Source organism: Gavia stellata, chromosome 3 (assembly GCF_030936135.1).
Source record: "Gavia stellata isolate bGavSte3 chromosome 3, bGavSte3.hap2, whole genome shotgun sequence".
NCBI classification, from domain to species: domain Eukaryota; kingdom Metazoa; phylum Chordata; class Aves; order Gaviiformes; family Gaviidae; genus Gavia; species Gavia stellata.
The window spans coordinates 57,095,767-57,122,182 of NC_082596.1; the positions used below are offsets into that span (position 1 = coordinate 57,095,767).

At 41.6% G+C, this 26,416-nt stretch overlaps 1 protein-coding gene across 1 annotated transcript in view; it reads right to left on the reverse strand.

Annotated features, from left to right (window-relative positions):
- Positions 1–5,062: 5,062 nt before the first annotated feature.
- Positions 5,063–26,416, reverse strand: part of PPP4R1 (protein phosphatase 4 regulatory subunit 1) — a 57,527-nt gene continuing 36,173 nt past the window's right edge. Inside the window, 9 exon segments of the mRNA XM_059836128.1 lie at positions 5,063–6,002; positions 7,692–7,833; positions 9,100–9,234; positions 9,331–9,451; positions 13,719–13,819; positions 14,444–14,605; positions 16,133–16,318; positions 17,629–17,724; positions 21,955–22,130. Of these exon segments, the coding sequence (XP_059692111.1) occupies positions 5,839–6,002; positions 7,692–7,833; positions 9,100–9,234; positions 9,331–9,451; positions 13,719–13,819; positions 14,444–14,605; positions 16,133–16,318; positions 17,629–17,724; positions 21,955–22,130 (1,283 nt within the window). The 3' untranslated portion in view covers positions 5,063–5,838.

A 26,416-nucleotide genomic window follows, 5' to 3' on the forward strand; every position in this document is an offset into this window, starting at 1 on the left:
TCACAGATGCAGATACCCAAAGCTACGCCTGTCAGAACAGACCCTGGGGCGCCCCGTGTGCCTCTGGCTCAGCATTGGCACTTTCACTGCTGACTTGCTTGGACACAATGGACTGGCACCAAGTTTCACCTGGATTTTCTTGTGTTGCTGACTATCTTAACAACACAAGCAAGAAGGTCTGCCAAAGGATTAAGTTGCAAAGCGTATGATTTTAACCCAACAACCCCACTCCCACGCACTGGAAGAATTCACCATCTGAACTGCAAAACACAGGAGTTCTCAGTACAGTGACATTACAGCTCAGGGCAGTGAGAACAGCCCTTGCTGCCTGCTAACCTGCCCCAAGACCTGCCCTGGCCATACCCCCTGACTATACCAGAGCCCTAACAGTAGCTGACAGCCCTTCTACAAATTCTACTAACCGGACCCGAAAGGGGGGCCTATGGCGAAGAGGAGGGCAGACATCAGGAGAAAGGCCAAGACCAAAGGTCACTGCATCCTAAAACCTCTAAGGCTGTTCCTCAAGTCATTTTGACCAGTCAGCTGACTCCTCCCTAGATTCTCCTAGATGCTCCTCCACATCCTCCCGTCAGGGCTGCTCCATCCTCCAAAGCAGGAACACAACAGAGGCCACTGCAGAGAGACCAACCCACTGCGAACTGGAGCTTCTCAGCATGGGCCTTCCCCTTCCCAAATCCCTCTTCTCTGCTGGAGTCCCAGGTCCAGGAGAGGAACCGCAGCACCGCCCCTGTTGCCCACAGCCTAAAGCTCCCCTTCAGAGGGGGAAGGGAGCCGGCAGCACAGCCTTGCTTAGCTACAGCTCAGCAGATGACTGGGGAAGTCAGCAGTCGAAGCATTTTCATTTCACAGATGGGAATATTGCATCCAAGATCTCTGCACCAAGGAACGCCATTTGCTGGCAAGCAAGAGGTCCGCCTGGGAGTCCCGGACAGCTCCTCTTCCTGCAGCCTCCCCTACACAGAACCTCACCCCGCTACTGTGAGCCACTGCCTGTTTTATCACAGTGCAGGGCCTCGAAGTAGACAGGGGTAGGACACCCCTGCGGACAGCACTGCTTATAGGAAACAACATTGTCAGGCACAAAAATCCAGAAGGTGACCGAAAAAAAAGAAAGAAAAACACACCAAAACACAAATCCCCTCAGTCAAGAGACCAGAAAAAACAACTGTGAAATAAATGACCAATACAAGAGAAATGGCCCAGCCCCCATTTCAGCCTTTGTTGTCACCTTACTCAAAGCAAGTTTATCCGGGTTCTTCCACAGGAAACCTGGATTGACTAAAAAAATAACTGAAATTTCTTTTTATATTCAAACAGTGCATCTCTCCTCTCAGTAGCCTTGTGAAAGAACATGCAGAGACACGTGCTCAGTACCTTCATTTTTCACAGTCATGATTCAAAACCACCTGCAGGTAATCCTTTTAAAACATTTGCCATACAGAAACATCACTACAGCTCTGCAGAAATGGGTCACGGTATTTCTGTAAAGCAGACCATGAGGGCTGTTAAGATGTTTAAAAATATGTTTACTTGTCTCTGCTAAGTCACGGTGTATTTTAATCGGCCTCATGCAGTCCAACCTCAACAGCAACTGAACCCTAAAGCATTCCCATTACCTTGGGCTCTTTTTTACTTTTTACTTAAATCAGAAAAATAAAAGTTAGGCAAAACTAAAAGTCTGAAAGCACTCAGGGGTGGGGAGGGAGATCGTGCACATTTTAAATGAGCCTTCCTGTCATAGTCTTCTATTTTTAAGGCAGTCGATCAGTACATCCTAATTCTGCATACAAAGAAAAGATTAATCACTTTAAATGTGCTTTCCATGTTGTCTGAATGCCAGCTCAGATTAGACGAGCCCATCCCATCAGTATCAGAGAGGGGAGAACTGACACAAGAGAACAAGTGGAATACAGAACCAGCTTTTGCCCATCTGCCAGTCTCCGACTCCTCTTCCCATCCTAACAAGATGGAGAGGTCCCCAGGCTGAAATCAGGTCAGAAAGCATGAGCATTGCACGTGCTTTCCACAGCAAAGGACAAGGGAACAAAAGGAGAACTTGCCAACAGGAAGGAGACAGATCAAAGCGTAAGAGTGTGCCTGAGCCACAGGACAGACTTTGCCTTTCTCCCTGCTCTGCCCGTCCGTTACCAATTCAAATCGGCCATCTCTGAAGCCACAGCCTCTGATAGTGCAGAGAAAAGGGGGCAAGCACTAACACCGACCAAACCCAAAAACCATCACAGCCAGACCTTCCACCTGCACAGGAGAGCTGCTGTCTCTTCTCTTGCTGAGGTTGCCAAGCCCACACAAACATTATTTCAGTTGGGCTGCAATTAGCCTGCTGTTCTGTGGTCCTAAAGAACACAGGATCTTGTCCACAGGGCCAAGAATTTGTGCAACAGCTATCTGGGACATTCAAAACAGCAAAATCTGATTTCCAAGCCTCAGTCATGTTTTGGTTAAAAACAAACTGCCCTCTAGAGGGTTCCAGATATTTGCCAGTTTTATTGGCATGAAATCTGCAAGAAAGCGCAGTGAGGAAGCAGTCCTACCAAATCCTCATGGGTCTCTCAGGAGGAACAACTGAAGATAGAGAACCTGCTGTGAAAAACAGAAAGCAGAAGAAAGGCAGACAGTGCTATAACCAGGACATAGGAAAAAAGGGATTTCCCATGAAGAAGCTCAAGGATGAGTAAACCAAGAGATTAAATGGAAAACAACAAAAATTGCTTGTGAAGGAAGGACTGATTTGGCGTTCTACCAAGAAGGTGGGGGTAGAACTATGATACTGCTTTTGGGAAACCGTGGATCAACAGATGACGATTTGGGAGCCACCTCACTTTCTGCTCAAGAAATCCTGACCAAAAGAGAAATTAATTGAGATACAAAGCTCTTAGCCTTCTTCAGGGAGACATGCACAAGGGAATTCACCAGGATCTTTGGCAGCGTTCCCAGACACTGCCCCACAGAAAAAACAGCTCCTTTTTTCACCACTCAGAACTGAGATGCACATTTCCCCAAACCTCATACCCTTAGGGAGAAGTTGAAGCTTGAATTACTGGCATTGCTAACACTGCCAGCATGAGAAAATTCCCTATCAGAGTTAAGCAATAGGGACCACAGCCCTCAGGCTGTAGATCAAATGCTCTTGAGCAATGCTGAGAATAAAGCATTGGGAATTACCAAATGAAGCAGAAAAGAGGCAGACATGCTGGGTGAAGAAAAAAAAAAGAGAAAGACAGCCATTTCTCCTCTTTCCTGAAGATGATCTTTATTTGTTAGACATCAGGGGAATTCAGGCACTCTGCAACTGAAAACACTCAGACTTCCTTAGGAAAAGCCTCAAACCCTCCCCTCAAATTCACAGGCCCGCACCAGTATTGAAGAAATACAGAACAGAGAGAAATAAAGTATCCGTAAGATTCGTCTTGTGAGATACCTAAAGGGATCAGATACAGTGCTTCATTCTACTGGACTAGTGGAACAGTACCTTAGTACAGTAACAGAATTAGGTTGGGACATGTTCATGCTGGACTCTGAACAGTAGGATTTCTTTTAAGTCTCAATACTCCTCCAGTGAACACTGCACTTTATTCACAGTTAGAAGATGACCTGAAGCATGCTCTGAACAAAGGGCTGATCCCATTCACCTCAGATCGCACATGTGACCTAACAACAATTCAACTGTCATTACACTGAAGCAAAAAGCAGATGAAGGGATTTATGTACCCTGAACAAAATGCAGAAATCAACTGGACTTCAACGCGTATTTCTAAAGTGGGAATCATCTGGCCTGAGAGAGGACTAGTTACTTTTAGTTGTTCTCCGTATGGCAGCAGGGAGAGCTCAGAAACCAGTGCCTGAAGCACTCACTGCTTTCTGACAATCTGCTGTCACCCAAACACAGTGATGTCACACTGCCTAGGCCTCTAGGGATTTACCTGTGATTTCTGAACAATTATCAGAGAACAGGAGGAACAGAAAACCTGATTAGAATATTACCTATACTACAGGAACTTCTCACCTGGGCATATAGTTGCCTTTTCAAATTTTAAGCCAATTTTGGGAAGAAGAAAAAGAGACAAGCAAAGGAAAAAATCTAAAAACCCCAACCAAAACCCAAACCCAAACGAAACCAAGCCTAAAAAAAATAATAAAAATCAAACAAACCCCCAAAAAGCCCCAAACCCACCAAGTTCCAAGGAAGACAGAGATTACTATCTTAACCCGCCTCCACGGCCATACTCGGGAATAGAAAAGCAGGTCTTTGGGGAATAAAGAGCAACTTCCTGTTTACTAGAGAAGAAACTGCAGAAGAATCTGTTTGCCCAAGGAAACAGGGGACAAAAAGAGACACCTGCTTGAGGTTGAACTGCCAGGGTATCAGGCACCTGACTGATAAATGAAAATGATCTGCTAAAATACATCAAAGATAAGCTGCCGTAGTCATTTCTACCTGCTCGGGAAAATAAGCTTCACACACTTCAGGTTCAGCAGGCTTGAGGAAAGGTGATTTAAGCAATTTGCCCCTGGAAGACATAGAAGGAGATACTGTATCAGTCATTTTAAATGAGAGGAAATGAAAGCAGTCAACAGACTGAAAGTAGATAAAGGGCAGTTTGAGCTCACAGTTTCCTGTAAATCTGGACTGAGGTGGATATTCAGACTCACCTTCAGCCAAGATGCCATTTCACACTGGAGTGACAGGTTCCCAAGCACAACAGGGATGCTTGAAAGAGAATCTAGCAAAAACCTCAATTACACAGCTAAAATACATCTGTGCTGTAGTATATTCCATTTCAAAATACAAAATTGTTCAATCATTAAGCAAACCCCTTCCCCCTGCAATAGCCATCAAAGTGTAAAGAACCAGAAAAAAAAAAAAGGCCATTTCATTTCAAACTTATTCTTTTAATGTCTTAAAAAGGTCACAAGATTTCTTTCAATCTTATTAATAAATTTTATTTGGACAAGTAGAGAACAACTTGTATCACAACAGCTTTAAACAACATGATTAAAGACTGCAGCACTCCAAGGAGGCTCACAGATATGTACAGTATATGAAGAAAAAAAGTTGCACCTCAGAGCCGATCATGATCAAGTTAAAAATACCTGACTTAAAGTACATGTGCTAATAAATTTCCTTTAGGTCATGACCAGCATGAAAATAATTAGGACACAGGTACTCAGCAAAGTTTTCTGCTAATGGGTACAGCAATATGCTGCATTTAAGGATTAAAATCAAATTCTAGTTTAGTGTTAGCACTGAGCCCTTAAGAGAAATCCAAATTTCTACTTTTCCCCATTTACAAACATCAAAGCTATTCCCACTTAAGGGTGTGCCCAGCTGCACACAAATCAAGTCCTTGAACGATAAAAACTTTTAGCGCTAATACTGGAGGTCTTACATCCCGGTATAAATTTGCCTTTCTGGCCATTTCATCTATCAGTTGCTACAGAAAATACTTGCTAAGTTAACTCCTCAGGAGAAACAATGCAGGTCTCTGGAAATCACATCCTTTCTACAATCAAAATGATCTGCCAATTCAAGTTTCATTTGTTCAGGAAGACAGAAGATTTAAGGCTTCGGTGGCAAAAATAATCCTCTGAGCTGTGTTTTTCTAAAGTCAAGCTGACACAGGTATGTTTACTTTTTCTTGACTTAAAATCCCTGGTATCGGGTTTAGATAACATCCACCTGTTAAGTCTGGCAAGAAATCTCTCCTTCCAAAGAGGTTGTCCTAGATCAACCATTCTAGAAGCATTTGAGGATAGTTTGTTTAAATTTTTTTTAATTATAGCAACATTCAGAACTTTTTAGTAAGTTGATGAAGCAGTGCTCATGGCATCATCTGCAATTTTGGTACTGGCAGGGTGTATGCTTGCAAAATATTTGACGTCACTGTCATCATCCATTTGAAGCGCCATAATTGTTTGCTCCACAGCTTCTTGATGAGAGTTGGCAGAATTTACAAAATATTCTGTAAGAGAAAATGCGCAAGATTTATAGGAGGAAAAGACAGCAGATAGTACGCTGAGGTTTGCGTTGAAGTATCATGAGGTTCAAAATCTCAGTAGACAGTGTACACATATAGTCAAACTGGAATATCTGAGCAGGCACACAATACACTTCTGAATAGACCTCTGAATTCGCCTCAAAAAACAAAACTAAAATAATTCCACGTTTCAGAGCACAGTTGCTCCAACAGCGCTGTTAGTGTACAGGATTTCTATGGTCCTTCAGTACAAATGTAACTGTGACAGTCTCCATGACCGAAGAGGAAGAAAAAAAAACTGCAAGAGACTCAGAAAGAGTGTGCTTATATTTGTGATGGAGGGAAGGTATCACAAACCCATGGCCATGCCACTCGATTTCACCGGCAGGCTTGCCAAATAATTATCAAACAATAAAACTAAGATAACATGAAATAAGAATGGAAGAAGTTCCAACATCTGACAGTTTTCATGAACTACACAAGTTGCATAAAAGCAGCGTAACTACAAACAGCTCACAGGAAGGGCAATTTAGATCTGAGGTTTAAAAACTTCTGAACTTATTTTTTACATCTGCTTTTCATAATCTGTCCACCATCCCTAACACCTTTGAGGCAGGGACTACCTGTATTATAAGCTTACATAGTGGCAATGCAGAATGGAGTGGAACACAAAAATAACAAGGACAACAACAAAAATACCAATACTACATGGTAACAGGAAGAACACTGACAGCCTTGGCAGTTAACAGAGGATAAATTACTGTACATCAGCTGATCCACCTTGACTGTCTACATATGCTTACTCTGAGTCCCCAGCATGCACAAGACAGCTAGCAATAGCCTCGTTCTCACTGTGTTGGCATCCTTTGCATTCTCCAGTGTTTTGAACATTTTACATTTTTCTTCACACTTTCTACACTAGAAACAGCAGTCCTCAAGCCAGTATATGGTTTTAAGGAAGAAAGTGACCAGAACTAGATGAAGTATTTCAAGCGTGGACATTCTGCTGGATTACAAAAGAGCATAATATTTCTAATGCTAGTCTCCTTTACAGTGCTTTGGAATCTGAGCACTGATGACTCTTCTGGCATCTGCTATGCATTGGAGATGCTTTCCTAAGTGAAGTCTGCAATTTGAAAGTTGCATGTCTAATTTCCCTGAAGAGACTCCAGAGAAACTTTCTTCCCACTGCTACTATAAAATATAAAAAAGAAACAGCAGACATCTCTTCTCCCCCAGTGAGAAAACAGATCGTGGATTTGTATGGAAGGATTTTTCTTTTTTATCCTTATTACACAGAACATCAACAGAATATTTTTTTAAACTAAATAAAAGGCACTGCTCAACAACTTCACAGTTGCTAGTTGTTCATTTGTGCTTTCTGTGCCCTGATGACACCTCTACAAACTAGCTCGTTCAGGGAAAATAGTACAAAAAGAACATACTGACATATAAGCAAGAACTTATTTCCCCAGTGTTACACAACAGTGGCTCTGATACCACAACAAGGTCCATGGTTTTATCTCAGCCAAGGCAACATTCCACACCAAGGAGACTATAAAAGCAAGAGCAACCCACATCTGATTTTGTTTCTTCTTTCCCAGCTGACTACAGGAAAGCGAAGGGACAAAAAGATATGTAGTCAGCCCATTGCAACTCTTTCTGACCACTAACCTTTCTCTAAAAGAGTTTGCTTTAACGTTTTTGCAAGCAGGACTCGAACATTTGGAACCCTGTCAGATGCCAAGTGTAGTAAGTGTGGCAACAGATACACAGCAAACTGGTCCATGGGCAGGCAGTCATCTTCACTGATAGTCTGGCAAGAAGACAGAAGCAATTTCATTAGATTTCAGCACAGCGAGGATAAAATCCCAAAGCATAATCAGAGCTGACAGATCTTACTACCTTCATAGCACAAATACAGTAGGTAGTATCCACAAAGTTTTAAAATACAGAACAATATTTTCTAGCACAAAGTCGTATGCAATGAAGCAAGTTAGAGTTGAGGAAATTCAGGCTCAGTTAGAAGCCCACTTTATTTTGTATGAAGTCTGGCAACTTCCTTATATTTATTGGTTTTTTTTTAAATCACTGTATCATTTGAAAACAGGGAAGAAAAGTGAAAGACCTTCCAATCCTTTTTAAGATTGATTTAGTCTTTGTTTTAACTAGGTACTATATTAAGACAAGAATGGTCCATCTCAATAAACATCCATCGTGGCCAAACATGGTTCTCTAAATAAGCTCAAAGCTCACATTTCTCCAAATACTTCAAAAAAACTGTCCCACTTGGGCAGCAGTCAGGTTGGCTCCCAGTCTGCACCTCTGCTACAGCCTCCAAATTTGACCACTTCCTTGGGACCCTAGGTAGTTGCAACTCTTCTGCTTATTTTGCTGAGAATACATCACTTTTGACCAAGCTGCACTAGCTGGCTAAGGAGGCACAGGCAACTCCTAGCACTTGATTTCTAAAGGGTAACCCAAAAAAGTGGCAGACTGCTGCAGCATATTATAAAAATCTCACTTCGTGCTGAGTAACAAAGCAGCTTCCCAGCTCAGGGATTATTTTGCTATGAGTTTGTTTCATATTCAACATCATATTTGACAACGTCAGGACAAGAGGAAATGGCCTCAAGTTGCGCCAGGGGAGGTTGAGGCTGGATATTAGGAAAAATGTCTTTACTGAGAGAGTGGTGAAACACTGGAACAGGCTGCCCAGGGAAGTGGTGGAGTCACCCTCCCTGGAGGTGTTCAAGGAATGTGTGAATGTGGCATTGTGGGACATGGTTTAGTGGGCATGGTGGTGTTGGTTGATGGTTGGACTTGATGATCTTACAGGTCTTTTCCAACCATAGTGATTCTGTGAACCTGATGTTAATATGCTAAGCTAAAGATGGATTCAAGCTTATCTATGGAGCAACACTGAAGCAAGCAGCCATGAAACCTATTCCCTTGGAAAGTTCTCAAATACTCATTAAAATAGTGTCAACAGACAGCTAAAGAGTTCGAGCTGCTTATCCCCCCTTCACTCTTACCGCCACACCACTACCCCCCCAAAACGATGAACAAAAAAACATTTTACCTGGCAAATAAAAACAAAAGTTTGCCGACCAGACCATTTGCGGCATCTACAGAACTTTTCAACAAGTTCATTCATGAGGTCTATCACGAAGGTTGATGTTGAAGCCATATACAGCTTTTTTACCATTTCACTAACCTTGAGGAAGTGAGAAGAAAAACAAAAATACAAAAGTCACTTCTGACCACCAACCCTCAGAAATTTGAAATCCTGAATTTACTTAGATTGCCTTACCAGCTTGTAAGAAATCCAACGGACAGAAGACACTTTGTCTGCACAGAGGCTGAAAGCAATAGGTCGCAAGTAGTCATAAATGTCTCTGGCACTGTACAGATCTAGAAGCAAGATCAGTTGCCTACAAGATGGAAAAAGAACCAAACAGAGTACATTATAATAAGAAGAAAGGTAGCTTTAATTGTGAATATGATAATTTATATGACAACACTTGCCAAATATGCAATATGGCCATAATAAAGTTACTCAAAAGTTTGACTATGGGTCACTTGCAAATTTTAAATTGCCACTTATTCACAATAATGGCAAAATGCTGCATGAGCTCCAAGAATGAAAAACTAGGGGAGAGGCAAGGGAACCAACGTTGCATTTACAAGGCAGGGATCCTGATACCAGCTACAATGTACATGCACAGCACAGTGATCCAAATGCAAATGACACCGCAGTGTGGCTGTACATTTGAATACATGGTAAAGACATCTCGCACATATAACGCATGCGCGGCTATAAAGCAACTATTCTGACTTAGTTTGATAAGTATCCTTGGTCACTTAAGTACACTGATTTATCAAATCTTCTACTTCAGAGTATAGCAGACAACTAGAGAAATTATCAGCAGTCTTCAATTTGTAATGAGTTAAGATTTCAGCAGGCTGCAGACACAAGTATGTGTCATGAATGGTAGAAAGCATGTCAAAAGAAGTGGCACGACATGTTACAAGCAGCCGATTGAACATCTCCATACCAGCAATAACAGTTAAGTGATTTGTATTTACTAAATCAAAACAACACTTAAAATGTAGCAAAAACATGACATCATGATCAGTTGTTAAACTAGGTCTCTTAAAATTTAATTCAAAAGATATACTGTAATTAGTCATTATAATATGCTCATTTCATCGTTCCCGCTAGAGAAGCTGTGGTCCCACAGTCTCTCATCAAAGGGCATGTGCTGCAGCCTTGATCATCCTGGTGGCCCTCTGCTCAATTTGTTCCAGTTTATCAGCATCTTTTCTGTATTGGTATAGATACGTCACTCCAGATGAGATCGAATGTGTGCTGATTAGAGGGGGCTAATCTATTCCCTTGATATACTGACTTTGCTCCTGTTGATACAGCCCAGGATTATACTGCCAGGACACACTGCTGGCCCATGTTCAGCTCACTATCCTCCATGATACCCTGGGCCTTTTCAGCAGAGCTGCTTCCCAGGGCAGCCAGCCCTCAGTCTGTCTCACTGTCATAGGCTCTTCCTTCCCATGCACAGGACCTGGCCTCTGTCCCTTGTTGAATTTCATAAGGTTCCTGTCAGCCCCTTCCTCCAGCCTGTCTAGGCTCCTCTGGATGGCAGCCCTCCCCCTTCAAGCACATTGACTGGTCATCCCATTCTGGTGTCACCAACAACCCTGATGAGAGTGCACTCTGTCACCCCCTCCAGGTCACTGGTAAAGATATTAAAGAGGAAAGGTCCCAGAATGCACTCCTGCAGCACCTATAGCTATACTCCAGGTAGAATACAACCTAATACCCACAACCTCCTGAACCCAACCATCCAATGGCTTCTGCTCATCTAGCACCCACCCATCCAGATCATTATGTCCTTACCCGCCTACAAGAATATTGTGAGACATGGCATTAAAAGCCTTGCTAAAGCAGAGGTAAATAACATTCACCACCCTCTCCTCATCCACAGATTCAGTCATCCAGTCACAGAAGGCAGGTTATTCAAGTGTGATTTACTTTTGAAAATTCATGCTGACTGTTTTCATGGAGTCCTCCTTCACATACCCAGAAATGGTTTGCAAGAGAACCTGCTCCATGATTCCCAGGGTCTGATGTGAGGCTGACAAAATTTTAACTCCCCTGATAGTACGAACCTTCTAAAAGGCTGAAAGCACATCATCTGCCTTTCTCTAGTACCTGGTGACCTGCCTTCATCTTCACAGCCTTTCAAAGGCGATGGTTAATGGCCTCACTACGGCGTGGGCCAGCTCTGTCAGCACCCTCAGTTGCAGCCTGTCTGGTCTGATAGATATACAGGGGTTGAGTTCTCAAGTAATCCCTCAGTTGATCCTCAACCACTGCTGAAATCTACTCTAAGTACAGAGGCCTGGGAAATCTTGTTTGTGAGTACCTTGTCAGTACCTCAGCCTTCTTTGTGCCCACCATCACTAAATCATCCATCCCATCCAGCAACGGTCCCATATTTCCCATTTATTCTTTTTTTTGCTAACATAACAGTACTTGACACCCATTGCAACTCTCTCTCAAGCTGAGCTTTGACTTTCCTAATATAACCCTACATGCCTGGGCCATGTTTCTAAATTCCTTCTGTGCAGCCTGTCGCTGCTTTCATCTCCTGTATAATCGCTTTTTGCATTCAAACTCAGTCATGAGTTCCCTTCTTAGCCAAACCAGGCTCTTGACACATCTTGTTTTTCTGAGTATCAAGATGAACTATCCTTTCGCTTGAAGGATGCTGTCCTTAAAAATCTGCTGACTTTCCTGAGCAACTTGACCCTTCAGAGCTGCCTCCCACCTACCAGTTCCATGAAAAGTTCTTGAATGCCATCACGCGGCATGTACAGAACAACCAGGGGATCAGGCCCAGTCAGCATGGGTTTATGAAAGGCAGGTCCTGCCTGACTAACCTGATCTCCTTCTATGACAAGGTGACCTGCTTAGTGGGATGAAGGAAAGGCTGTGGGTATAGTGTACCTAGACTTTAGTAAAGCCTTTGACACTGTTTTCCACAGCATTCTCCTGGAGAAACTGGCTGCTTATGGCTTGGACGGGCACACTCTTCACTGGGTAAAAAACTGGCTGGATGGCCAGGCCCAAAGGGTTGTGGTGAATGGAGTTAAATCCAGTTGGCAGCCGGTCACAAGATGTTCCCCAGGGCTCAGTACTGGGGCCAGTTTTGTTTAGTGTCTTTATCAATCATCTGGACAGGGGGATCACAGAACCACTACAGTTAGAAAAGACCTGCAAGATCATCAAGTCCAACCATCAACGAACACCATCATGCCCATTAAACCATGTCCCATTTAGTGCACCTCAGTAAGTTTGCAGATGACACCAAGTTGGGTGGGAGTGTTGATCTGCTCCAGGGTCGGAAGGCTCTGCAAAGGGATCTGGACAGGCTGGATCAACGGGCCGAGGCCAGTTGTATGAGGTTCAACAAGGCCAAGTGCCGGGTCCTGCACTTGGGTCACAACAACCCCATGCAACACTACAGGCTTGGGGAAGAGTGGCTGGAAAGCTGCCCCGCAGAAAAGGACCTGGGGGTGCTGGTCGACAGCCGGCTGAATATGAGCCAGCAGTGTGCCCAGGTGGCCAAGAAGGCCAATGGCATCCTGGCCTGTATCAGAAATAGTGTGGCCAGCAGGAGTAGGGAGGTGATTGTGCCCCTGTACTCGGCTCTGGTGAGGCCGCACCTTGAATCCTGTGTTCAGTTCTGGGCCCCTCACTACAAAAAGGACATTGAGGTGCTGGAGCGTGTCCAGAGAAGGGCGACGAAGCTGGTGAGGGGTCTGGAGCACAAGCCTGATGAGGAGCGGCTGAGGGAACTGGGGTTGTTCAGCCTGGAGAAGAGGAGGCTGAGGGGAGACCTCATCGCTCTCTACAATTACCTGAAAGGGGGTTGCAGAGAGGTGGGTGTTGGTCTCTTCTCCCAAGTGATGAGTGACAGGACAATAGGAAATGGCCTCAAGTTGCACCAGGGGAGGTTCAGGCTGGATATTAGGAAAAATTTCTTCACTGAAAGGGTTGTCAGACATTGGAACAGGCTGCCCAGGGACATGGTGGAGTCACCATCCCTGGAGGTGTTTAAAAGATGTGTGGATGAGGTGCTTAGGGGCATGGTGAGGCAGTGGACTTAGCAGTGTTGGGTTAATGGTTGGACTTGATAATCTTAAAGGTCTTTTCCAACCTAAATGATTCTATGAAAAAAACAAAGTCTGCACACATGAAGTTCAAGGTCACTACTCTGCTACTTGCTTTCTTTACTCCCATCAAGAACTTGATCTCCTCCATTTCATGCTCATGAATTCAGCGTACTCATCAGACACAGCAACTTGAAGTCAAATGGCTAGAACACTTCTATTGATTTCAGGAGCAAGCAGATGTGGTCTTCTCTTTTGGCAGCTTCTTTTTCATGGAAGGGTAATGTTTTCAACATATGGTGATGGAAAAGACAGTCAAGTTCCACCTGAGCACTTGTAAATGATATACAACTACTGGGAATTTTTAAGCAAGGGGAACAAGTGGAGGAGGATAAGGACTATCCACTAATTAAAAACAAAATTAAGAATGTCACTGTAAGACATTTACTTTAACATTTTTAAATATCCACAACAATAAAAACAAGAACCCAGAAAACTACATACTCAGCCAGCTCTGCACGGAAACGCCAGTTCCTGCTGTTATCAGTCACTAGGAATTCCTGGAGCTGATAAAGATACTCTCGTCTTTTGTCAAGATGAAGAAGCTGTAACAGTAAATATAAACTTACATAAAGAAATGTAGGCTACAATCAGCAGACAGAACAATAGCTTTAGAATACAAGTAATTAAACACTTGCTTTTATTAAAAAAAATAAATCTCGAGCAACAGTGTTGCTTTTCTGGGCTAAACCCTATCATGCTTAAGTCTATAGAATCACATGGGGCACTATTGAAAGCAAAATCTGATCTAGTTTCTGCTTTTACTCTAGGAAACAAGAAGGGTAAGCACTAAAGATAGTATTGATTTTTAAAGATTTTATGATTTGTGTCTTTCAGCTCCAAAAATGAGTCAGTTACAGAAAAACTCCTAAAGAAATTTGAGAAGTTGTGCAAAGAGGTTAGAGCCATCAAAAAATCTTAATACCATCCACTGGCACCTATATATTGAATAAGCATGCACAAACCAGGCTCTTCAGAGAAAAGAAAGTATGAGCAACACAGATGTCCTACAAAATATACTCCAGTATTCAACCGACATCTAGATTCTATCCAGATTTGTATGGATTCCTACAAAGAGTTATACCAGTGTTATGTTAAAAAGCAAATGCATACAAAGAAACGAAGCAAAATACATAATTTCACTTGACCAGAGCTGAACACAGACATACCTTCAGAAAGTCATGCAAGTGTTTAAGCACACCTATCCTGACTTCATCTAGATCTTTTAAAAAGCCATTGAAGACAGGAACTAAATCTCCAGCTGTAAGCTGGTCTCCAAGGATGACGGCAAGTTCATGTATAGAAAACGCTAGCGTCCGCCGAACCTTCCACTGTAAAATAAATAATTAAATAAATTTTATTGATGTATCATGTGGAGTGCTCTATTTTAACTTGAAGGTCAGTATCCAAGCTGGAGGCCCAGCGAGCTACAGTACTTACAGTACTTACATTCACCAGTGTCTCATGTAACAATTGAAAACGAAATTGGAAATTTAAAGGAAAAAAAAAAGAAAAAAAAAGAAAAAAGGAAAAGGAAAGAGAGGACAAATGATAAGGTATCATTTCTTGCACCTGAGTATCAGGTAATGAAAATATTTTAGTTTTCCAGGTGTTGGGAAGGAAAATAGTGTTCCTGACATCAGTACTCTTCCACACATTACTCTGCTTTAAAATTCTTTTGGGTAAATTAGTTCCATACTACTACTCTCTCACTCGTTTAGTTTATAAAACAGAACAAGATACATATCCCACAATATTTCAGCTGGCACATTTTGGCTTCCATAATAAGTAAATTTTCACCAACACTGAATGTCCAGCACTCCAAGGACCAGTAGAGCTTTTACTCACCCTAAATTGAGGGGGCACTGTTTTACTCTAGTAATTATTTCAAGTAAGTCTTTTAAAAAATAAAATAACATCTATTCTTTAGCCAGCACTTTCCAATTAGCATGGGTACTGTTCTTTTGCCCTGGTTTGGTGATTCAATCTTAATTCAGATTAGACTGGCAATAAATTCTGGACAGTTTTGAACACAGTAATTTGGTTTTACTTAGGTTTTAAATTTATTAGCTGGTTGTTTTTAATGGCTGCAAAAGAGTTCGGAAAATATGAGCAATAGCCATGTATAAAATTACTCACTACATATCACAGAGAACTGCTGCTCTGACATAGCAAGCAGCAAGTTCAAGAGAGGTGAAGTAGTCTGAGAACGTTTAAAAAAAATAAAAAGAGCATTTCCAAAAAAGGAAACAAGGGAGGACTGGAAAACAACTGTAAACCACCAGTAAAATGCACAAAGCCATCTCCTTACCACCTGACAACAAGGAAAACACTGCTATTTCCAGTATTTGTTTTTAAAACAGCAATGCTGCATGGTGATGGTGATGTTATTCCCTTATGACTAACTGGATGCAGCACCAAGAGGCCACCAAAAGGCCTGGCTTGATGCTGTCTCACTGAGCTCCAGACATGCCTGCAGGGGCACGTGTCTGCTTATGCACAGCAGCACAGCCCAAATTCTCATACCTATAAGAATCCCAAGCACTGCTGTAAGATCTGAAGCGAGCAGAGGAAATCAGAGATCTCTCCTCACATTCCCAGCGGAGATCCACCTCCCATTCAAACTGCCCCAGTAATTCCTTACTACCAGAGCAGCACACACATAGAACTTTCTCTGAGACAACAGTTACACTTTCATTCATTGTATGAGTAACTGTTACCAGCAACGGAAAGCTCCACATAAAAAGCAGAGCAATCGAACACCCAGTAAACAAGAGAAATCATCACAGAAGTTCAGATTACTCATTGTCATATCATAAAAGTTCAGATCATTCACTGTCAGATCTTCTTGAGCTTACCTGCATGTCAGATGCCAGTGTCTCATAGGTATCTTTCAAACAGTGCCAATTCTGTCTGCCTAACGTAAGTGCCACACCTGGCAGGCTGTAGGCACAGTGTTTGGCAATCTCGGTATCAACTGTTTGTGCGCGAGATGGATCAGTCATTGATAAATACTGATCCAGCAAGGCTTGAGGTACAACATCCTACAGCAAGAAAAGGGTACAGTGTTTAAACTATTTTCAATAAATCCTCATAAGGCTTACTAAAATTCCAAGGCACACTGTCAGAAGATGATCTTTTTCCCCACAACTATGGAGTATTATTTAATTACAATCTCTTAATAAGAATGCAAAGGTTTTGTATTTCATAAGTTCCACCAAAAAGTTCCAAAGAAACAATGACATGATTGGGGGCTATTTGAAAAATATGCAGACCAACATAACAGATGAGTGGGTGGATCACGGCCTACTTAGGCAGATCAGGAAATTAAGAGACTACCTTCTACCTTTCTACAAACATTCAGGCTCGCAGGCTGTGCAAATTGGCCATTTTAACTCATCCCTAAAAACAGGCAGAACAGCAAATGACGAGACTTGCTCAAAAACAATTTTCCTATTTGTCTCAAAATCTTGGGGAGGTGCGGAGAAGAAAACTAAATCAAAATGCCTTGGGGAGGGAAGGAAGGGGCAGAGTATAGTGTGTTCAATATCGCTTCCAAACTCCCTAAGTAGTCAGCAGGAAGGAAAAGGCTTCTCTAGAGACAAAGAGATCTCTGGTGAAGACCAATCCTTCTCTCCACTGAGAAATTAAAGCATGTGAACAAAAATTTCATGAAAACCTCTTTGCATTGACTTCAGCACTGTCTTTGCTTCAGCTGTTGTCCATTTATCTCAGGCACTGACTCTACCCAAAGGGATGCACAAGAGCATTTCCCTAACACAGCTGCCAAAAAGCTCAGCTCACATAAGCAACAAGAGGGACTGAGGTTCCCACCAAGGAATCACACTGGTGCAGGGTGACACACTTAGTACTGAACTATGTCATAACAAACGTTCCATTCCTTTTGGGAAAAAAATAACAAAGAGACAGTTCGAGCTTAATGAAAAAGTTTGAAAACTTCCCTGCAAAAAGCTGTCATGGGGTGGGGGCAGTGCTACTCAAAACATTTAACAAAAAACCCTCTTTCCTCAATAACCTGACTTCCATTACAGGATAGTTTCCGTAGAAAATTAAACCAAACGAAACCAGAGCCTAAAAGTCTATGACAACCTCATGTCAAAAAACACCGTCATCTCTTACACATAACTAAAACACAAACAACTGCTGAATCACGCCATTATCTCTGGAAACTCAGAATATTTTAAAACTACTTATTTAAGAGGTTTGCCGTATTTAATAGAAAATACATTACATCAGAAATGACTGAATGAAATACATAGAGTAAGTCCCCATATACATAAAAAATTCTACTTATCTGATACATGTAGGAAAAACAGACGTCACTGTCATTTACCTGTACTTTGGATTTTCTTTCTTCTTCAGGGCTGAAACTACTGTTGGTGCTCAAATCTGAATCATTATGAATATAATGAAGTGTAGAATCCATATTCTATGAAAACAGAAAAAAAAAGGTCACACAAAATACACTCAAGGATTAAACACAAAGCAAATGTCAACACCAAGAAGTGCTGTTCTCACCTCAGCGTCTTTTTCTTAAATTAAAGGAATACATGTTTTAATATCAAATACAATTTTGCTACAGCCCCAAAATCAAAAGGCCTGTAAGATAAATCTTTCTGCTTTCAATTTCAAACACAGGCTCCTCTTCCTCTGCTCCATTCTGGTTCTTATGGAATGAAAGTCACAGGAGAGGAATACCTTTGAGATTGCATTAAGGAAAATGTAACTAAGATATCTGTCACATTGCTTCTCCCCTAAAAGGAAAATGAGAACACATCTGTAACAGATTTTTGTTGGATTTGTTGCTTTGGATTTGTGCTAGAAAAAGGTCCAAACAAAGCATAAGAGTAGAAACTGATGAGACTTGCGCTATTGTTCCTTTTCTAGAGGTGATTATTCTATAAACTTCTCTACAGATGAGCTTCACCTTATAATACAGAGTCCTAGTGGACCATAGCTGCTGACACAGGTCATCACTCCTCTCAGCAGTTCTATTAAAATAATTTTTAGCAATCATTCAAGCATCCTGGATATATATCTGGGCCTTGAACACAAGGACTGACACTCTGCTTCAGAACTCTACCAAGCAGCAGAGGTTTGATATGCTATGATTAACTATGCTGCTGAGGGGATGCACTGTCACTTTCTATACCAGTGGAGTTCCCCAAATACAATGGACTTTTCATAATCAACCATGAATTTCAAGAAGTATGTGATGAATATTTGAAAAGTAGATCAGGCTGCTGTCTGGTAGAACAGGACAAAGGCATTTTTGCTAGGTATGTGCCGAGGTATCTATTCACAGACGCTGCAGGGTGAGCTCGCAGGGTCAACACAAGCACCAAGAACATGCCTACTCTACCAGCTGTTCAGATCAGTTTGACAATGAAAATTTTCAAGCAAGCTTCTTCTAAAAAGCCTCCAGGATACCATCTGTCCTCCTTGGTTTGACTTCAGATAGTTGCTTTTTTCCTCTTCCATGACCTGCTTTCATCTAAGCACTGGGTTGTAATTTTAGTAGCTGAGGTATAATTACAGGTGATAAAGAACAGGCAGGGCTGTGAGGCAATTGCATATCGCTGGCACAGCAGCCCAAGTCACCTGTCGGGCTTATCAAGCAGCAGCAAGAAGGTGTCAAAGAGCCAAGGAAAGAACAGATCTGCAAGTGACTCCGTAACTAAATGTGTCCAGCAGCATACAGCTCCAACTATAAAATCTCCAGAGGCTCTGAAAACCATCTCTGCAGGACTTCAGTTTGTCAGTCAATTCTTCACTCCTTTTTAGTCTTTTTTCTTTTCAGAAAAAGAGATAATTTTCAGCGTTGCCAGAAAGCCACCAGCTTTGACCCCTTTCAAATCAAGAAATTACGAGGCAGCCAGCACAACCTAGCCACAGTGCTTTCAATGAGTTGCCCAGGTGCATGGGACCTGGTTAGTCATCCATTCTGCTACAATAAAAATGAAAAGACTCCATCTCACAATCTCTGCTACCCCAACTCTAAAAGGCTAAGTTTAAAAAAGACAAAAATAATACTTTATTGATTGAACTAAGTTGAACAATTAAATATACTGAAGGGTGTCACAGATGGCAACATTTTTACCCAGCCACTTTTAAAGTCAAATATGCATTCCAGAAAGGAAGAGCTTCAGTACAGAAGAACCACCACATGAGTTGGTGTTTAAGTCAATGCAGTATCTTTATTCCTGCAGATAAAGTTCCATCTGCGCTTTTTCCCATGTAACATGCACACACCGAACTGAGCATTGCAGAGAGCCAGGACATAAAATTCAGCAGTATTTAGCCTGAAAGCCTCTTGCATACCAAACCGGTGAACCACCACCTCTGAGATGCAGAATCTTTGTCACGGCCTTACAAATCTCTTATGCAAGGCTTCTTTTAGCTGCAGCATAACAGAGGTCCGTGGTTGTACTCCACAGACCCCTGCTCTGTGCCATGGCTTGCACATAAAGCCCACAGCACCAGGACAAGTGGTGTTGGCGTTTCCTGACAGGGCAGATGGCCCAAACACAGAGAAAAGAGGCCAGTCTCAGGGGTCCAGTCTCCTTCTGGCATCCACCCTCTTCTTGAAGAGAGGTACTTGGGCCAGAAAAGGTTGGGCTGATTGTAGTCCCGTTTCCTTTCTCTTTCTTTTCCTTCCCTTCTCCCTCTACCTCCAACCAAAAAAATGAGGACTCCCACACCCATCCACTGGGAATATGACTTGGGGGTTTTCTTGAGGTTTACATTCATTTATCAAACCTTATAGAGAGCATACAACCTAAAGAAAATAAAAATGGTGGCTCTTGAAGAAAAGTAAAAGAGCTACCGTCATCCTCAACAAACTTCATCTATGTCCCAAAATCTTACCAGTTCACTCTATTACAACACTTATTTTAATTTGAATAGAGAATCTCTCTTTAACATATAGCATTAACTCCTTCAGAAGCCAATACAGCTGCAGAAGGACAAGCAAAGTGTGTTTTCGCTTTGTGATATGCGTGCAGAACTGTGAAGGCTGCTTTCAAATATAAAATGCTGAAGCTTGATTTTTCTAAAGTGTCCAGTACCCTATTGACACATTGCTTTGCTGATACTTAAAAAAACAACAAAATACCCCACCACAAAAAAAATAACAAAACAAAACCAAAAACAACACCCTCCCCCCAAAAAAAACCACCACCAAAAAACCACCTGCGAAAATGAGAGCTCTCTTCACTGCTAGGGGCAACAGTCCACTTGCTCAACAGATCACAGCTTGATTCCCAAATTCTAGGTCACCTCTATAATATCCTTTCACTTGTAAAATGAGGACTGATTCAGTGCCAGTTACAAACAAGGAACCAACAGATTAAGAGCATCCTTTTAAAGATTAAAACTGCAATGTGCAAAACCAACATATACCAGCAATGTAACAGGTTCTTAAACTTTCTGTCAGCATCATACTCTGTTAATAAATAAAATGCAGGGCAGGTCCCTCTGAACAACCACGACCCTCATCACCCCCAAAAACTAGAAGGACAGAGGATACATTTACACTGTCATTTTACAGGTTAGCATTAGAAAGAAGCGACTACGACAGATCCTATGATAAAGAAACATATCAAACCTGACATCAGGAATTGAGGGCAGGTTGTTTTGGATTTTTTTGAAACAAACGAACCACATTTGTAGCATTAAATTATGATTGTGTATAAACAGTGATATCCAAGTAAATGTCACATTCCTCCATTCCCCAAATGTTTTTGGGCTACATGGTAGTCCAACAGTTTAGGTGAAAAGTTAATTAAATGTCATCGAGAAACACTGCTCTAATTAAAGAAGGTTGAAAATGTTTGCAATGGATTGAAAAGTCTAGGAACTTACAAAGACATTTATCAAAATTTCACCTGAAAATACTATTTAGGCGATATGATTCAAAAAAGTCACTTGCTGTGGTTTTATGGAGCGTATTTTGGAACCATGGTTTTCTACATAGCTATATCTTTTAATACTACCAGAGCCTGTGGCACTATGAGTGAACATAGTGGGTTTGGCCTAATACACAGTACAGAACAGAAGATAGTACCAAATGCCACAGACTTCAGCTGGGCAGGGGGCAGTGGTGGGGTGCTGAAGTAGTAAGCACAAAAAACTTTAAAATGTTACTGATCACTAGAATCCACTTTCTCTTTCAGCAGTCCACACAACATCCTAGATTGCAGGTCCTAAACTTCTCTTATGCAGGCCAGTGAACTACAATAAAACACTTCCACAGGGAGCACACAGGGAACAAAGTACCTCCTTTTCCAGATGTGGGGGTGGGGGGGTGGGAAGGGGGTGGGTGGAGGAGCCAGCCAGGAAGGCAATTTCACAGTAATACACTGTAGTAGCATTCAAACATCTTAATGTGATAGTCGCAACAGAGATTTTAACAGAAACAATTTCAAGAGTTTACATGGACAAGCACAGAACTGGTAAAAACAAAGGCACTCAACACAACTAATTTTATTTTAATAGCTAGCACTTCAATACCAGCCAACAAAACTGAACACCACACTAGCCAAAAGTAGGAGGCATTTGGCTGCAATTACTGCATGAATGCAAAATACAGCTCTATTACTGGAGCCCTGGAAATCCTAATGGGAAGGAAGGAAAAAAGGGTACAAAACTCACTTCTTACCTCAACAGTGTCACCAATTAAAGGCACAATATCACCCAGTATAGGTTTAAAATTTTGTTGGTCATTGATGGTTAGTTCAGCCTGTGAGTCTGTTCCCTTGCCAATGCTGGTCATTGTCTCTTCTTGAGGATCCAAACTGGATGCTCTGAGTGCAGCAGACAACACCTCCACTTGTGCTGCAGCATATGAAAGAGAAATACATGAGAGACTGAACTGTAATAAACTTTTAGCATGTCCACAAATCCACTTTTAGACAGTGACTAATTAACTGAAGGATGGCGGAAGAACTACGGGGGAGGTACAAATTTAAGATTATTGACTGTTAGTAAATCCCAAACTGGGGACAATTAACATAAATTGTAAGGCAGATTAACACTCCACTCTTTTCCTTGGGTGCTCAGCCACCCTACAGTTCAGTGAAATTTGTCTTTAAAGCAAAAAAACCCAAGAGTAAGAGATAGCAGGATCAGTTCTTTTAAGAATCTCAGTACATATCAATGGTGCAAATAGTCTTTAGGGCAGAACAGCACACGAATACTAACTTACTGACAGGCTCTTTTGTGGGAAGTGAGAATAAGAGAGAAAAAGGAAGAGTAATTCAAGTAAAAGGTTGAGAATAGGTTTATTCATACAGAAAGGATTTCGGTTCTGAGAGGCTGTGTCTCTCTATATATATGGTCATCAAATTCTTACGTTTTTATAGCAACTCTAAAGCAAGATCCATATAGAAAGATGCTAGACCCCAGTAACTCTTTTCTGGACAGGATACTTTAGCCTCCTTGCATCCTCCAAACAAATAATGAAGGTTGCACTGCTTGATGTCCTCTTATTCATCAAAAGAAAGCATTAGCACTTCACACTCTGCCATCCACTCTTTTGAAAAAGATCCAGCAGTTCTGAGACTGCTCTGCTTTCCATCCCTCTGCTTACTGCTAATTAAAAAAAACCTTTGTTGAGCAATGTTCCTTGGATAAGCCTGACCTAAGCAGATGAGGTATCAGAGGCAATCTCAGCTGCAAGTGACACAGAATTCAGTGCAGACTGATCTACCCTGCCTCTCTCCTTCTCCACTTCTTTCCAAGAGGTAAGGAGGAATAATCTCCTGAGCCATTAAATTTACCCAGCCATCCAGAAGCTCTGTTCCTCATAGACTTTGGCTTTTCCAAGGTTTCTTAAATGCTCACTGTGAAATGACATGACAAACCACATGCTTGTTTTTAATCCCACATTGCCATTCTAAGTTACAGAATCTGACTTCTCCCTCTAGCTTTTCTGATAGGGTTATCAACAAGAATTAAATAAAATTGGACTCATTTGTAGATAGAAGATATGCAATACATCTGTTACAAGAAGCAAAATTATAACTCAGCACAATCTTAGCTAGCAAAAATTGGAAAAACACACTACAGGTTCACTGGTTTCTAGGCTGAGTCTGATGAGCAGGAGTAAAGGTAATTCTTTACAATATGCAATGCTAGCTCCATAACTGTGTCAAATTTCTGATAGAATAACCGAAAGATATTCTTGCCATATTGCTGTCATTCACCTCAACAGGAAAGAACCACAGGAAGTTAGAAACTTAACAACAAAACAAACATCATACTAATACTTCCACTATAAAACACATTATGTCAGAAAATACAGTTTCAAAATATATATATGTATTATAATATATAATTCATAAATCAATATATAAAATTTAGGAATTCTACCATTTGAAAAATTAACAAAAGCTTGCTATGACTTCACTCTTCAAGTGTCAGCTCACTGACAATAAACCTTTGTACTTTAAGGTCCATGAGAATAAACAAGATCAAGGTTAGTAAATTCCTCCAAAACTTAAATAAATCACCCCAAAAACCATGCAAAATAGGTGGCCATTTCAGAGCACCTGCTAGGGCAAGAAATGCCTGTCTGATTTCCAGTTTAGACTCATTTAGAGAAATCAAACAAGAAAATTAAAAAGAATTATATTCTGCTGCACATCAAGGAGACATTTTTCAGTAAGACTTAATTCATGAAGGACAACTTTGTGAAAAATGTACACTCTTCGTATTTTCACTTAAAAGTCAAGAAAGCTTACCCTGACTAGGTAACACATAGTGCTACAACACTGAATATGTATTTACTGAAAAATCCACACAGAGCTCCAAAGATTACTTCCAGTAACAAGAGTGACGTTATCTACAGCAGTCATTGGGAATTTTCCAAGACATATTCCACACCCATGCCCCACTGGCAACCTGCACACCTGGACCACCCTTGCTTAGGGACTTAATGGGATAGAGACCACACGTATCCCGATTTCCTCTGCCTGCCCTAGAGGAGATATGACACAAACATGTATGTCCTCAGCTTCTTGTCAATTCTACAATCCCAAGACTTGGGGATGAAGGACAGGAGAGGCCAAGGATTTCATTGACTGGCAAGTGCCTTCTTTCTTCTTTGAGTGCTTCTCCATAGGTCCCGTCATGAAGGGTGACTCCAGTGCTGTCATTCACTGAAAGGTGAATGACCTGAAGTCCATAAACATATTAAGGTCCTAGCCAAAAAGAGCCACCCATAGTCACTATGGAAGGCTCCAGAATGGTGGAGTGCTTAGTGAGAGAGGAAGAGAAAAAGAGTGCATACGTGAATATGTGCATATGTGTGCACAGCTCTAGGTGGCTGCCTTGAAGATGCTGAAACTTGAGACAGCATCCTAATGAGCTATCTTCACCACCCCAGTTTCAGGTGCCAGGGCACATCCCCTCATAATCCCGTCACACACAGACACAGTCCAAGATCTGTGCTGACACCCTCCTGACTGAGGTGGCTGCTGCTCCTCCCCATCTCCCACAAAGATCTTTCCTACAACCATAAGACAGGCAAGGTTTTCCAGAAAACCATTAAAAGTACAAGCAAATGATAATGCTCCCCTCTTACACATGACACAGAAATGCCTCAGAGCTCTTGGGAAGCAAGGTTTTGGGAAGAAGACCGGAAGGGAATCCGCTGGCTAACTAGCTTTCACAACTACCTTCAGTAAAAATTGGAACATAAAGGTCAGTTTTGCGCATAACACAGAACTCATGTCTTGCATTGGTAAGATAAAGTCAATGTTCACTGGATCTTAAACCATCTCCTAGTTAACTCTTTCTTCCTTTAACTTTTGCTTCAGGTGAGAAGTATTTTTCAGCAAGGAATTACTTACTCTTGGCTACTGTACCTGCATCCTAAAATAACTGCCACAACCTTTAAATTCAAAACTACATTTTACCTGGCCTTATTACATTTCCTGGTCCTCAGGAGTTTTTGTCCTTTCAATATGCTTTATTGTCGGTTTTTGTTTCTCCTGATGTTTCACTAGAAGACATTGATATTTCTAAGTGGCACACTCCCTTCTTTTTTCTAAAGGATCTGCCTTCTTTACCTTCACTTCTTATTCAGAGGCAAAAGCTACAGGCTGCATTAATGGGTACAGAGATGCAAGTAATTAAAACATAAAAACAAAAGGAGTTTCTTCTCCTCTTCCTCCTCACCTACTGTTCCATTAACAAGACATTTTAGACTTTTACTGCAGGCAGTGCTAGTAGCTTAACTTATAAACATTGTTTTTATAAGGGAATGGGATCAACTGATCCCACATTTGGGCTGGTTTATCCCTATTAGGTCTCCATTTGGCAAAGCAGTCTGTAGCTGGCATAAGCCACAGTTAGCCCCTGTAACCTCCAAGTCAGGCTTTCTCTCTTCCCCCAAATAATATTAAGAAAAGCTGACATTATGTGATTTACCACTTTCTATGCAGAACATAAGGAGATAAATAAAGCTGAAGAAAGTGTCCCTGGGAAAAAAAAATAAAGAAATAAAAACATCTGGGGAAAGAAAAGCAACCTCTGAAGTAAGTGAAGATGGCAGCAGCCTCAGGGAGCTGGAAAAAGGTGACCTGAATAACGACCTTGTGATAATTTTATCAGAGCTGGCATACTTCAGAGGAATGTGCAGGTTTCCATCTCCCAGTTTGAGACCCTCAGGATGTCTGGTCAGTGGATTAGAAAAGTCCTATTAACAGGAATTACATACCACTGCTTAACTTTGCTTAGCTTGTGTAGCTCTGCTAGCCAGTAGAGTTTGTCTGTGAGAAGACAGGCTGTCTTTATCTTGGTTGCTGACTGCTCAACTACCTATTACTCAGATTTACCACTTTGGCAACAAGCTAGCTCTGGAAAGAAAGCCTCAAGGTAAAGATTTCTGGGAGTGAGATTCAGTTAAAGCAGCTCACCCCTTTCTGAGAATAAGATTACAGAAAAAAAATACGTTCTATGGCGGTTGCTGGTCACTGTTAAAAAACTGTATTTGCTAGAGACCTCATCCGTCTCCATGCCTTGGAGCAAGGATGTGAAGTTTGAAATGGAAACTGCTCTAATGATAGGGAGGTGCACTACAGAAACCCAGAAAACACAGTCAAGTTAAAAACCTAAAA